Genomic DNA, 16043 nt, shown 5'->3' on the forward strand with positions numbered 1-16043 from the left:
CTCCGAGCTAAGGGGGGGGGGGGGAACCGACACGTCTTACACAGTACAGTGGGTATGGTTTGTAGGAAATAGTTTATTTTTAAACTTTGACATTGTGTGTGTGATGCATTGATCAACTTATGCAATATTAATTACTTATTCTTTAAGAGTTAGAGTTTAGTTTGAAGGATTTGGGAGTCATGATAAACGGAACACTTGACTATATTCTGCACATTTTGTCCCAAAGCCTGGCAAGATTGTATATTGCTTGTCCACAGAAATAGCATACGGGTATACTTTTAGCGCAACAACTACATACGTTTATACTTTTAGCACAATCGGTTATAGTTTTTAGCAAATAAATATCATACGTTCTCTCTCAATCTCACTGCAAGTCAGACCAAACTGTCTTATTTCACTTCGCTCCTGATCCATCAGCGCTTGCAAGAGATGTCGAGTGAAGGAATTTTTTTATTTATTATTATTATTCTAAACCATCCACATATAGCAGATTTCAATCTCTCTGTCTCTAAGCATAAATAATAATTTATTTTGTGAAAATGCTCCTAAAACATGGCAATTTACTAATATAAACATGCGTAATATGCATACGTGATGGACACATTTTGGACGCGTGGAAAATCAATTAGGCCTGTTAAAAAGTAAACAAATAAATAAATGGGTAAATTTGTAAACGAATAAATAAATGGGTAAATTTGTAAACGAATAAATAAATAAATGGGTAAATTTGTAAACGAATAAATAAAAACATAAACTGTTTAAAAAAGCAACTGAATATAAAGGCAAATAAATGCAAATAAAAATATAAACAACGATATGTTCAAAGTTAAATACATTTTTCGAAATATATACGAGAAATAAATAAACTCATGTTTTGACTTTTATTAGTTATGGTAATTGCAAATAAATACTGTAAAACTGTGTTACGGATAAAAACAAACACAATTCAAGAACTTTATAGCTATAGTTACGCTATCTTCATGATTCAGAGCTGTTAAAAGGATGACTGAGAAGTTATTGCACGAAAAAAATTGCGAAATTCGACTGGCACAGCCAAACACAGCTTGCCTGCCAAATCTATCGACATCACTCAAATGTATGGATTGGTTCTGGCAAATAAACATTTCAATGTTACACCCAAGAGACTTTAGATAAAATATAGGCCTATTGTTGGCATACCCGAAAGTCACCAGGGCTGCCAACGACAGGTACTAAAGAAGTTAATCATCACAACCCTGCAGCGGACTCCTCCCTATTCTTTTCTCCACCTACCCATTTTGCAAACCAAATGAGAGTTGAAGCTGCTGACATAAACGCTCCTTCAATCTGTGTATTACAAACACAACAGCTTCCAAAACAACTAGTACGTAATGGCCCAGACTTTTGATTGAAAATTAGTGGAGGAAAAGATAGCAGGTGACTTTAATTTACTGACCATATCTAGATTCACATTTTTCAAACGATTGAAAGTATCAGAAAGTCTGGCATCTCAAAGTAATTATAATTTTATCAACCAAGTTTCTATTAAATAGAACATTGCATCGTCATTGTCATTATATAGACAACTAATCTGCTACGGCATTCACAATGGCTGGAGCACTATATTTTTACGCGATTGTCTAGACCTACCACCGACATTGTTGGGACAAAAGCAAGGATGATATACACTTAACAACTCGTCCTTTTGAAATATTAAGCTTCACAAATGTCTACCCACACAGGATGTACAGTCACAAAAAGTGCAACTGTACTACAATTAATTTCCAACTAACACAAAGTCTAAAAGTTTCTAACATAATACTATTTCTAACCATTTAAAGTACAAGACGAACTATACACCAAAAAATTAAGGTGTAAAATACTTAAAATTCATTAAGCCAAAACCTGAATATTGATATCAATAATGTGTGCAACCATCAGAGTTAATTTACTCAAATCGCTTCAACCAACTTTAATAGTCTCACCCTTAAATTAAATAATCTTACATAGATCCGCATGGAGACAACTGCTTCAAAAAGATGAACAGATAATAATAACAACTCTTACATAGCAATTATTATATAAGATAGCTTATACCAAAGTTATCATTGCACTTCACAAAATCAAATCAAAAAACAAAATAAGCAATTATAAGACACTGGGTTAAATACATTTTGAGATTGCGTTTGAAAGCATCAATTGTTTGTAAGGATATGGTGTGCTACAGAAAGATTGCCCAAACACACTGAATGATCCATCGCCTAACCGTTTGTTACTTTTTGGGATGATAAGACGTTAAACGTATCGGTTCGATCGTAGACCTCCCCTTGATGATAATGTTGTGAGTATCGGAATGCACATACAATTTTGCAACAAAGGTGTTTTTTATTTTATTTTTCTCGTAACAGACTTAGATGACCAATATTGAGTCTAACTTTTCACAGATTTTTGATTTATTATTATTATTACTATTATTTCATCTTATCACAGCATGCAAAAGAAAAATCATATTATTGTCATTTGTGCCGGTAACTCCTCGAGTCCGGCTACGTCCCGTAGCCTTGGATCTCGAGGGTTTTTCTTCTTCTCAGGATCCTTGCTGTTCCAAATAGTGCCGCCTTCTGCAACAGATCTATTCTCACATTTGTCACCATTCTGTCCAGATGTTTCCCCAGTGCTTTCGGAATTCATTTATGGTTTAATAAAATCGAACGTGTCGCTAATCATGGCTTAAAAATATTAGTTTGTACAATAACAATGAGCAATAACGAATTTAGCAATCAAAAGAACCCAAGCAAATGAAGGTTTCAACCCTTAGTATTTAAAAGTAGGAATGGACTCGACTGACTAGGAATTGCATGGTTTTTGTATCTGTTTGTCTTATACCTTATTCTAGAGATTTTATGGCTGTCTCTTATATTGCACTTGATCTCCAAGCTGTTTGGGCAGCCAATCATTGAATCCGCCAGACTTCCCTAAGAGCCATTTGAGGGCCATCCCGAAATATAATGAGTGGTGTTTTCACTTGTTTACCCCTAGAGAGTAGGGCCTACCAAGTAGGGTGTCCAGTGCACTAAAACTTCATGCCGAACACCTTGATTTTGGTCTGTAACAAAAACGTACGTTTAGTTTAATAATAACATGTTTACCAAAGATCCCTGTAGGGTTGACCTAGAGTTGTTTGTTGCATCGGTATAGTATAGAAGACAGCTTGTGTGGGTTTCTTCACTGAGTTGTGTGCCGGTGTCGTTACTCGCTCGACACGTCGGTCGTGAACTCCTCCAGCCCCTGCAATATCAGCCACAATCACGGACAATATTATTGATCCAAAACATCATGCAACAGAGGATATAGTCTTGAATTATGAGATAGGTAGCGGATGAAAATACGTTTTTACATGCTTAAAATAATTTTCGTCTCATGATCATGAGACGAAAATTATTTTCGTGACATTGTTTTACTCAATTCCCCAAAACTACAGCACTTCAGCACGTAATATTTTCAGGGAAGCTTTCTACTATCATTATCTTCAAACTGTGTAAGTTTGGTGTATATCTGTGGACATTGTGTTTTTTGTCCTACAAAAGTTACATACACCCTTAAAGGTACCAGCAGAGACGCGCCTCCCTCGGCCAGTATAACCATGGAACCTCCATGGTATAACACTCTGGATCAGCATGTCTCTACCCAGTGGAGAGCAGAAGACCGACGACTGGACACCATGTTGATTGCCCCGCAGTGCCCCGCTCTTTTACAACCAATATCAAGAATTAACCACAACCGGGGGTTATGAGCTGGGGAGGGAGGGGGAGGGTGACGCAGCGGGATTGATAATCTCTATGGGGACAATTTTAGATATAACAATAATAATGATCATTTTTTTTAAGTTTATGGCATACCGTATATAGGTATCCTTTATCCGCACACCATTTTGCCGCGCTAACTGGTTGTCTTTTCAAAATGCTGTGCTCGACCCTAACCGCGCCCCCCCCCCCCTGAAAGTGTGAGTTTGAAATATATAAATATGGGTGCGTTCGATTAGCTTTCCCTGCGTTTAACGGTGGTTTACTTGCGTGGAAACGAGGCTAGTCGAAGGCGGCGGTGAATTGGAGTGTGCGCAACGCAGTAGCTGGGGAGCCAATCAGCGTTGATTTGCAGTTCTTCTTCAGTTTCAGTTTCGCTTCTCTGAATAATGATTAATAATAGTGATGAGATATCGATACGGCGCGCTTCCCATGGTTGTCAATGTCGCGGAAGATCGATCACCCTCCTGTGGCATACCTTTACAACGTTATCCCACCATTTCTCGACACATTCAGTTGCTTCTTTGCGTAGTTGTAGTTCTTCCGGCTTACACTTACAGTAGATCCGTATCACCTTCTGTTCAAAACTCCCTGGAAGCATCCGAGAAACCTGTGCAATATTCATATAACAGACAATTATTTGTTTTTGCTTTTAATTAAATCATTGGGAAATGATACTGAATACTAATGATATTGACAGAACACCGTCCAAGTCTTTTGAAATAAGCAGTCTTTTAAATTTTGAAGTTAAAATACTGGACGGGCTATGTGGACAAGGAATATCTACATTCGGTACACGACGTTAATAATTGCTAACCTATAGTGTAAAAAATTATTACACTATAGTCCCCCCTACACTTTTAAAGGAAGGGAAGTGCTTAGCAGTATGAGTTTCGAGGCACGCAAAGTGTTGGCTGAGGAGCCGGTGTAGTCTCGACGTGTGTGTGCTCATCTTCTCATAAAAGACGAGCAGAGAACACACCGGCTCTTTTCAGAAGAGATTTACACATGGCTGACCCGCATGAGTACTTGTTACAAGTACTTCTTTTCAAAAGCTTGAAAGATAGAACTTTAGTGTCGTGGCTGAGCGGATATGAGCACCGAATTCAAGCTCTGGTGATTCTGTTCAGCGGAGTGTGGGTTCGAATCCCGGTCGTGACACTTGTGTCCCTGAGCAATACACTTCACTATAATTGCTTCTGTCCACCCAGGGGTAAATGGGTACCTGTGGTGGCAGAGTTGGTTCTTGTGATTGACTAGCCTTCATAGCGCTACATATTTGGCGGCACAGGCTGTATACTCCCCAGGGAGCTGAGATGGTTTAAGGAATGATTTAAGGCCCAGTGGCCAGGGGTAATAATGTTGAAGCGCTATGAGCGTGACGGGCAATGAGCGCTATATAAGAAGCCACTATTAGTATTGATAAAAGATGTATTTTTATTTTGTTTTTGTCTTCTGGTTCTTACCGTTTTCTTCTTCGACTCGATAATCTCATTCTTCTTGGAGTAGAAATGGACTTTGTCTATTGGGTTCTTGTCTCCCATACCGTAGTTGAATTTCACAACCTGCAAATTGATTGTTTAGAAAGTGATAAAAGGGTACAATAAATTATATTAATGTGGGGAAATGACATAATTTTAAAGCCAAAGCAAAAGCTACACACAACAAGATGAAACAATAACAACCAGAAAAAAATACAATTATGTACTACTTACACCCTGTTCCAGTTACACCCTGCAATTTCTCCAAACTTTAATGTGTTTGTTTGAACATTATTAAGCTTGGAATAATAGATTCAAACACGGACCTATTGGTGGCTGCAAGAAGTTGCAGACCCCTTTTCATATGACGTCAAAAGCTCCAAAATCCGCGAGCTCATTTCGCTCGGCCCCAGCGGCCAGTCTATCCAGGACAAGGCGCTGGGGACGAGATGGTACGAGCGAACGAGCTCACTGATGTCACGTCATACATTGGCCTAAAGTTGTGCATGGCGCATGCACGTTTCCAATCTTTGACATCATCAGCAATGGCAGCCAATAAAGGGATACCATTGATCTCCATTAAACTGTGAATCAATGGATAATACCACATATATAAAGAACCCATAGACGGACAGCACCGATGGAAACAAAGTACATGAACGGACCAAGTCGTGAGTTTGTACGTTTCAAAACAATATTTTTGGTTTTTTTTTTCCGGCAATGCCGACCAGGTGTATTGCTGCTGAATGCAGAAAAACGTACCTTTTTGAAACGTACCAACTCACGACTTGGACGTACATGTACTTTGCACGTGTGTTTACAATACGCATTGCAGGCAAAGTCTGCCTCGATTGACGTCACAAAAGAGGTAGGCGGAGTCAGCCCCCCAAACAACTTTATATATTTTTTAAACATATAAATCGTGACAAACAATTACTAAAAAAACTGTTTTATTGTTCGTAAGCATATACTCTTATGTTTGAAGGAAAACTTTAAAATAACAAGCCTGTAAAAATTTGAGCTCGATTGGTCGTCGGAGTTGCGAGATAACTATGAAAGAAAAAGCACACTTGTCACACGACGTTATGTGCTTTTAGATGGTTGATTTCGAGACCTCAAATTCTAAGGTCTCGAAATCAAATTCGTGGAAAATTACTTCTTTCTCGAAAACTACATCACTTGAGAGGGAGCCGTTTCTCACAATGTTTTATACTATCAACCTCTCCCCATTACTCGTTACGAAGTGAGGTTTTATGCTGATAATTATTTTGAGTAATTACTAATAGTGTTCACTGCCTTTAACGGCAAGTTGGTCTACCGTGCTTCAATTTGAATGGTTATACAACATCTGTTTTTTCTGAAAGATACGACGTACTGGGGTAATTTTATTCGAAAGAAAACACGAGGCTGGTCCAGTCCTGTGTTTAGCCGGACGCTTTAATACATCACTGGCCAAAAGCTTGCAGCCATGCGAGTAAATTACAATTAGGCCTATAAATAGTAAAATGATAAAAATCGATTCTTAAGACTTACATGGATGACCAGTTGATCCTCTGTCAGTTGTTGGCCACCATCTTCCGGATTCTGATTCGACAGGCTGACTATGGCGTCTTTCCATTTGGGTATGTTCTAGAAAATAATGTTTTAAAAAGTATCCCGTAACCCGTGAAAGAGTAACACGAGGGTTTAAAAAGGTGTATTTTTAACAAAACAAAAATTCACTTTGATTGTCAGAAATAAAGGAGACTGGAATAATTCAGTACCTCTTTGCTGCAGTCAAACTGGGGCTGGTACTCTCCGATGAATGGGTAGAGCTCACGTTTCTGGGCCCTTTCCAGTATTTCTATTGACTCCTTGAGATTTTCGTCAGGAGATCGCATAATCTGAAGTATGACGTCATCCGTCAGCTTGGTGTAGGCTACCATGTCATCAATCGCTTCGGACATCTTCATCTGTTTTCTATATTTCATATGGGACATTCCATGTTAGACCAACACTTTTTTATCCGAGGCTCCTTTCTTCTGATTATAATAAGGTCACAATGAGCTAAACAAGTTGAGTGCATTCGTTGCTCATTATGGCTTTACGAGTGCAAGCACATTATCAAAATCGGAAGACATGCGGTTGCAATAGTCTGATCAATTAAAAATGAAAAATTCAAAAAGGATATATACCGAAAGTCATGGTTGAAAAAAATATGTGTTTTAAACATCTGTTTCAAAAAGGCTTTTATTATCACAAAACTGTCTTCCTCTTCCACATCGCCAATTTGGTTTCTAAGACACGAACTCATGTTTTGAACGAGTTAGTTAAATGATAATAATATTGTAGGCTAAAAAATTATCAAGAGTCCATGTGAATCACTTAAAATGTAATTTAAAAGCAAGAGTAAAGAATAATAAATAAATACAAGACATCGTTATTCAAAACCGCAGGGAGCGAATAACACTACGTAAACATAAGACAAATACAAGAAAGAAAACGATCGTCAAAAGGGGGTAACTTCAAGCTGGCATTGGATGATTTTAGTTAATGCCTGTACATCAGCGCGTCCGCACCTTTCCCTCTGGTATGACGGCATCAACTGACAACCATAGTGAAGCAGCCCTAGTTCAGCAAAATGGATTTAGAAATAAAGAAAGGTTGCATTGACATTTCTTTAATGTTCAAAGTTCATGACCATATCTCGAACTTTGTGGTCTCAACTACAACACTGACATCGGCTAAAATTAATAGCATTACGTACCCTTCCTTTCCTGCAACCAAATAATGGCCATTCGCCTTGACAAGTGCATCCACATACCTAAAAAAAATTAGCATCATAGTTTTTTTTTTTACAGTTTTCAGAAGAAAAAGAATCAACCAACATAATTATAGAAAATCAAGGATTTTGTCTACCCTAATATGGTCTGGCATTTTCTACCAAGAGTGAGCTGTTTATTTTGAGTTTTGATACTCACTCAAAATAGCATCGAATTTGACTTTTTGACCAGCGCAGAAATTCCTGTATGGAAAGTACAGGCCTTTTTGTTTATGCTGCCATGTGATGCCATAGTTCAAATTTGCTCTGAAACATTTTCAAATAAAATACAATTGTTATCCAATATTTTTTCTCGAAAACTACATTACTTCAGAGGGAGCCGTTTCTCACAATGTTTTATACTATCAACCTCTCCAATTTACTCGAAATCAAGAAAGGTTTTATGATAATAATTATTTTGAGTAATTACCAATAGTGTCCAGTGCCTTTAAAACAAATCTTGATCTTACGGAACACCTTAAAGACACTGGACACCATTGGTGATTGTCAAAGACTAGTCTTCTCACTTGATGTATCTCATTACATGCATAAAATAACGAAAATACTATTTCGTTCCCTCAAAATATATATGCTTGTCCCCTTGAATTAACTTAACTTCGTTTCTGTAGAGAAATAACAATTCAAATGTTTCTGAGGAAATAAAATAATTATATTAATCGGGGAAACGAAATCATTGTGTTAAATTTTTTTTACAAATAACCATTAATTTTGTTTGGACTCAATCCCTGCCCAATATTACAATACCCTGATGAGATTCACGGACTGAATACTTACATTTCTTCAATGATTTTAGTTACTTTATGCTGGTAGGCACGTCGATGAAGAAGGTACCTCGTATGGAACATATCGTACAAATTACCTTCCTCCTAAAAACAAAAACAAAATTATGGAAACATCTTTCATCAAGTAGTCTGCACCTGTGGACCGTGTAACTTTTATATCGTCAAATTTCGGTAATCTGACGCGAGTAACGAGTTATATTTTCTACATGAAGTCCAACTTATCGCAACAATTTTATGGCACTCGTGCATATTCCCTAAGTATACTACTAAAACCCTTCTAGTTTGAATTGTTCATGACTTAAAAGCTATGACGCGTTTAGATTCACACCAGCCCTCCCCCCCCCCCACAACCAACCAATCGACTGGCTGTCACGACGACGAAGCACATGAGACTACAAATCGCTCGTCTTATCCTTACATGCGAGGCTGCACCTTTAGGAAGGAAGATAGGAAGAGGACAAGACAAACAAACCCTTGGACTTATCAATTATCTCCTAGACACGGCCTTTTATTACCGAAGTTTAAAATAATGAATACATGTCATGGCCGAGAGGTTAAAAACACAGGAATCAAGCTCCTGTGTTTTGATCAGAAGGATGTCAGTTCTAGTCCCGTTACCAGACATTACCAATACAAAATAACAACTTTAACTTAGAGTTATATAAAAGAACTAGAGGGCGCACTGGTGATGCTTCTTGCACAAACAATAGACCTTATCGCAAATACCAATGCGCAAGCGCAGACTGTTGAATGAGGTGCATTGTGGGATAGATATGGATCAAATTTGGATACCAGCTGGACCACAATGCACCTAATTCCAAGCTTTACGCGCGCGCCCCGGTATTTGCGAAAAGGTCTATAGATACAGAATTAAAATAACTAAATCGGCCGCGCGTACATACGCGCCATTGCCTGTGTAGAAAAAGTTTTGGTTCGCCATAGACCTTATTGCAGATAGCGATTTTGAACAACTGCGCATGTGCGCGCAAAGGACTGTGGGAAAATTTGGCACCTCGCTCAAAAAAGTAAACAACGTTCAACGTTCGTACACGATCGATCGGTTTGCAAAATGGATGTGGCAGGAGTGAACGAGAAAGAGCTGATTGATAAAATAAATAATTCTGGCATAGACGAACTGAGGTAATCTTTAGCTAGAGTGAATGTGCCAAGACACAGTAGTTAAAGACAAACTCCAAAGGCGACATTTTTTCGTGATAAAATTACTGTTTTTAGGTTTGCCCGTCTACGTCTGTAGGGCGTCGGAAGACTGACATTGACAAGGTCAATGGCGAAAAGTTGCAACACGGATCAGTGACCCTCCCGCAACCATCAGTCACCCTCGAAGGATCGGAAATAACAACCAAAACTTCCCACCAGTGACTCCGATTTGTGCTGATAAATACTTCGACAAAAGCATGGACGACCTCCATGACAAAAGTAAGACATTTTGTTCTGTTACAAAACAGAGAAACATTGCCAAGGTCATGATGATCGAGGACTGTCATGGCTGTTTTACAAAAAATAAAAACATTTCTTATTCCTGGTCTAGATAGAGTCTAGATATAGCTCTGTGGATAAAGCCCATCAATGGTTACATTGTCTTGATTCGATTGTATCTGTAATTGTATGCCACTAATCAGCAATGACGTGGACGTAAATAGAATAGCTTGGTAGTTGTACATTTTTAAAACTTTATGTGGCAGATGATACTTTTTCCTTATTTCTCACACCATCAACTTTTTAGGTCTACCACTGATATGGTTCAAAATTACAGTGACCAAAAGTGACTAAGTAATTGTGGTTTATACTTATATTTATTAGTATAAATCTATTTCTACCTCCATGGTTATACCGTAGATCATGACATGACAAGTACGACAAGGTTCTGGTGTAGGTCCTAGCATACTTCTAGTTTCTAGAACTTAGAAGTAGTCCTAGCATAAACATTTTTTATTCAAGGGTTCAGTTTATACAAGTTTGATGTACACGTATTGTACGAACATGATTCTGTGCATAATATAATTACATACTTTGTGCTTTGTTTTGTGCATGTATTTCAAAAATGATACTTTTAGTACACTGTACCATAAAGCATCAAGTTGTAAGCTTTATTGTTAGACCCTACTGGTACTGTAATAATGGTATGTTTGTTATGTCTATAATTTTATCATATGATATGATGAGTTTTTGTAGGTTTGTAATTTGAAAAGCAAGGACTAGGTCACATGAGCGAAACCCTTCTTAAGGTAGGAATTTGAAAAAAGAATATAACTTCTTTTAAATTTTTGTTTTCAAATAAGTTTGATTTATTCAATAAAAAAAATAGATTCTGCATTGGGCATACTCAAAAAATAAATCCTTTTAGTTTTACTTGGAAATTGTCACCATTTAACTTTATTATTTTTGGGGCAACTATCCCAATTAATACATTTTTGGTTATGATAGACTAATAAAAAGCCATATTGAGAAGACTATTTATACAGTAACTCGCTTTTATATTCTTTATAAATAATCTATATTTGTACATCTGTTAAACCTGATTCTAAACTTATATACTGATAGGTCTCATTTTGTAGTTTAAGTGGGTGAAAAGTCATTTCAAACCTTGCCATCAAAGAAGAAGTATTGTGAGCACTTAAATGTGATTCTCTGCAAACTCTGCATCTTCAAAATTTGGATTTAAATTAACAAGTAAGTAGACTGGCACTGTGGTCAGGTGGTTCAGGGCCCACTAATAATGGGTTCAGTACTGCCAGAGGCAATTTGTTATGTATTAAGCTGTCTCATGACTTCACAAAGCCATTATTAAAACAATTGATAGTTATTAAGCTGCAGCCACCTTTGGCAAACACGTCATGCATGTCAGAGTCCTTGTTCACAAAAAGACTCTAGAAGAGGGGTCAGACTATCTGCTACACCCACAGGTTGGAATGGAATCTAAAGATGACTGTGCCATGATAAAACTGCAGCTATGTATAAAACTTATGACAAACTCTAGTTTGTGAATGCTACATCATGCATGTTGTGAATTTAACTCCTGGGGTTGGTGTGAAAACAATTGTTCACAATCTAACAAGCATCTGTAATTATTTGACCCATTTTATGGTGAGAGTTTAAAGGTTTCATTGATAACTGTGGGTACACATAATTTAACTCTTGCTGAAAATAAATCCAAACCTGTCACACTTTTTGTTCCATATATTTGTTTACAAACAATTTTTTATTTACAATTTCCATCCTTTAATTTTTTTCTTCAAATATTTAAATTGGTAATATTAACTTTATAACACACTTGGTATTTTCATGGCCCCTTAAAAACACTTACATTGCAGTTTACTTTACTCAATTATTATCTACCCTTGTTTGCCTCAGGTATTGTTCATGTTGACTGTACTGAGGCGGTTAACTACAACCCTCTAGATCTTTGCAATTGCAACCCTTGGTATTATTTAAATCTTTGCATTATGAAGTATTATTGTATGATTTAAGTAACCAGAATAAATGAAGCTTTAAACTCTTCAAGACAGTGGAAATGGACGTTTGGACAGTGTTATTGTTTGTATTGTATTGTATTATTCTACTTTCTCTGAGAATTGTTGCCTACAACCGCAGGACGCCACGCACAGGCATATTAAGAAGCACTTGCGATACCTTTAGGTGTTTTCAAAGCCCAACAGCCGACAGAACGCTTGCGTCACAGTTCACTCTGCAATTAACATTTATCTTTTCATCGCCAATTTACGTGTCATCAGTCAAAAATGGCCTCAAGAGCATGAAGACACACATACACACACACACAGCCTTTAGTCAATTCAGAAGATGGTCAATGAACTCTCCTGCAGCAAAAGAAGTAGGATGTGGTTGGTCGAGTCCACAAAACAACAGTACAGATCACATCTTTGGAGTGAACACAGAACTGGGAGAATAACTGCTTCCAATATGAGTGCTGTCACGAAGCATGTTGATGCACAAGTAATTATCTGAAAGATAAAGCAGACAAAAACTAAGGGAATAAATGAGTGGTTACAAGTTCTTAAAAAGGCGTTTAAAACAGGCAGGGTCATGGTCGTTCAGCCCTTGTTCCTCTTTTACCTATCTTACTTGATGACCTGACATGTGTTGCATTTTAATGACTGAGACAATTTTCGGATGCACTGTGTGGTGTGTGCGTAGTTAGTCTTGGTGCAAGACGTTTCTTGTTTTGCTTTCATACCCAGCGCGGCCAACTCACAAACATCGCCCGTATCGGTGAAACATCTAGCACCAAGACCAGCACATATTATGCATAAACATATCCGAAAACAACCGGTTATAAACAGCTCCAGCTGGTCTTTATCACTCGTTAACTTTAAACACCCTGACCCCACGTGAAGCGCAATTTCCACCACAACAGGAATGCAGATAGCGAAACTGATTGAGGCATTTATGAATGATCTTTTGCCTTGTAAATCATAACCAAACACTCTGCCCTGAAAGTCAGTCATGACTAATATGACTATGAGCTAATTAATGAGCAGTATCATTATCAGAATATTGATATTATATTCTGAATATAATATCAATATCTGTTATCTCTAAAAAATGTCGAGGAATATATAATTGAATAGGCCTATGTTTCTTTTTTAGTTTCTACCACCAATCACCCATAAATCTAGCCTATACAATGCTCAAATTGTAGCCTACAGCTTGTTGGGTTTGACATGCTTGATGATTTAATCATGACCCGGTCATGATTAAATCATCAACAAGCTTTATTGATATTTTATTAAACTATTTTGTGTTCATTCAAAGTCAAAAGAACATGCATGGACCTACCTACGTATGTACGTACATGTACACTCCCTCGTTTTTCCGTTGAGTCGCAAAGCACACACACTGGTCCGATGGCATTATTGTCGTAGTTTTTTATATTAATAATACACATCTGACATGGCTAAATAAAGCATGGAGGTACACCCATTCGTGGGTGAAACTGTCTTCCGCCACAGAAGCATGACCGTCCACCACAAACAATGTCAATGTTTACAAACTTATTGTTTACAAAAAAACTTTGTAGAACACGTTACGTGACGACCGTATAACTGGAGGTGCCAAATATCTCCCACAATCCTTTGCGGGACGTCGGATTTTTGCTATCTGCAATAAGGTCTATGGACGCGGTACAAATTTCACGTTCGAAAGGCGACGCGCGGAAATCGAACATGGGAGATAGGCCTTTGACGCGCTAAATGTCACGTGCTGACGGCAAAAAGTCACGTGCTGACGGCAACGCACAGAAAATGTACACGGGAGATAGGCAATGGCAGCCCCCATGCCAGAACCCGCGTATGTACGCGCGGCCGATCTAGTTGTTCTATTCTATATCAATGCTATGAGTACACGTTGGAGTTTGTGTTTATTGAACGCTGACGCGATGCTGTTTTGTCAACTTACAAAATGGCCGCACAAACACACGCTGTGTTGTCAACTTAGCAAATGGCGGCATGCGCGCATAGACCTTATCGCAAATACCAATGCGCAAGCGCAGACTGTTGAATAAGGTGCATTGTGGGATATATATGGATCAAATTTGGATACCAGCTAGACCACAATGCACCTAATTCCAAGCTTTACGCGCGCGCCCCGGTATTTGCGAAAAGGTCTATGCCGGGGCGCGTATTTAGGCCAGTGCGCCCTCTACTTCTTGATAACTCTATGATAACTCTATGAGGGTGACCAAGAATTGATGCGTCTTGCACGCGAATGTATACGCGTACGCACGGCAGCAGACAACACACTGTGAGAAAACGATTTTTACGGGAATTTTTTAACGTTGGGAGCTGCATTATTTCACGAAAATTACGGACTTGTGAAGAATATATGACGACCAAAACCCACCGCAGAAAAATGTATGCCGCCATAGAATGTGAATCTGTTGAAATCAGGGGCGGGTGGCAGGTAAGAATTGAGTCATGAAGCTTTGAAAATTTTCCGCCCCAGAAACGGGCCTATAGCATAGGACTCTGTATCTGTGTACAGAGAAAGGGGTCATAATATAGGGCTAATTGCAAACCAGCTATAACCAACCTTATCTCTGAAACAGATATGTTTCTTGCCTTTCACTTCGATAACGCGAGAGAAATCCATTAAGCGATGGCAGTCGAAGCTGATGTTCATGCCTAGGCTATGAGAATCTCGGAGGAAGTAGTCCCACTTGTCAACGTCGATTCCACTTTCCTTATTTGCAACGATCTCATAAAGGAAACTTTGATCTTGTAGTCGTCCTTCATAGGGCCATGGATTGTCCTACAAACGTGGCAAAGAGTACGATATTAAATTGTACGGTATAGGTTACTTGTATTATTTAAAGTAAAAAATTATACTTAAATAAGTTTTTCGCCGACTGCGCGTTTAACGTTTCCCAAGTAGGAGTGAATGCTATACTATTGTTAATAGGAGGTTTGCTTGTTTGGCATTGTGTCTCACACAATGTCACTGGTGTTTACAGTTTGAGATGTTCCCTAAACAATTAACAATAAAGAGGCGAGGTAAATCTTACAAAAGTTGGTGTGATTTCATGATAAAATCCAGACGCTTGGCATAACATTTCAAATGTATAGACAGATGACTGATAACGCAGTTTCTGTATGTTACCTTATTTTCTGGTGGTCCATCTATCAGCTCTTTGATGAAGGTGATATCGTCCTCAAGGTTAAACTTTACAAAGTCTTTCATCAGATCATTTTCCTCTATCAGATGATCAATCATAGCCATTGAAGCTTTCTCATGCTAGGGGTGGTGTCAAACAGAATAAACTAGTCGTTACTGTGGAAAGGCTCAAAGCCACCAGCGAATTTTTAGAGGGAAATTAAGCTTTCGCTGGCGTTCAAAATTCATTTGGACGACTGAAATTTTCTTTACAGGAGTTTGGGGTAGGTTTCAAAGCCAATTTGCTGACTTCTATTTTCAGTGGATGTATCGAATAGACGTTATAAAAGCAGAACTGTTTGTTAAAAGCAGAAATATCTAAAACAGGAGGAACATGTGGAAAATGAGCATTTATAATAATTATGACATGTGATAGCAATTCCATTTGTGTACGAGAGGCATAGGAGAGTGAGACAAAAGTAGCCATTTGTCGCTGCTTTTCCTGTACATTCAAAAGCCGTCCATGAGTAATAACAGCAAAAACAAACAA

The 16043-nt window shown here is 38.2% G+C and overlaps 1 protein-coding gene across 1 annotated transcript in view; it reads right to left on the minus strand.

Moving 5' to 3' along the window:
- Nucleotides 1-2945: 2945 nt before the first annotated feature.
- Nucleotides 2946-16043, minus strand: part of LOC117305038 (deoxynucleoside triphosphate triphosphohydrolase SAMHD1-like) — a 35363-nt gene continuing 22265 nt past the window's right edge. The window contains exons 8-16 of the mRNA XM_033789740.1: nt 15500-15634; nt 14933-15151; nt 8859-8950; nt 8010-8066; nt 7027-7222; nt 6797-6892; nt 5249-5347; nt 4261-4392; nt 2946-3267 (exon numbers count right to left, since the gene is read on the minus strand). Coding sequence (XP_033645631.1) covers nt 3229-3267; nt 4261-4392; nt 5249-5347; nt 6797-6892; nt 7027-7222; nt 8010-8066; nt 8859-8950; nt 14933-15151; nt 15500-15634 — 1065 coding nt within the window. The 3' untranslated portion in view covers nt 2946-3228. The remainder of the gene's footprint in view (nt 3268-4260; nt 4393-5248; nt 5348-6796; nt 6893-7026; nt 7223-8009; nt 8067-8858; nt 8951-14932; nt 15152-15499; nt 15635-16043) is intronic.

The sequence above is a fragment of the Asterias rubens genome, chromosome 22, assembly GCF_902459465.1.
Source record: "Asterias rubens chromosome 22, eAstRub1.3, whole genome shotgun sequence".
Lineage (NCBI taxonomy): Eukaryota > Metazoa > Echinodermata > Asteroidea > Forcipulatida > Asteriidae > Asterias > Asterias rubens.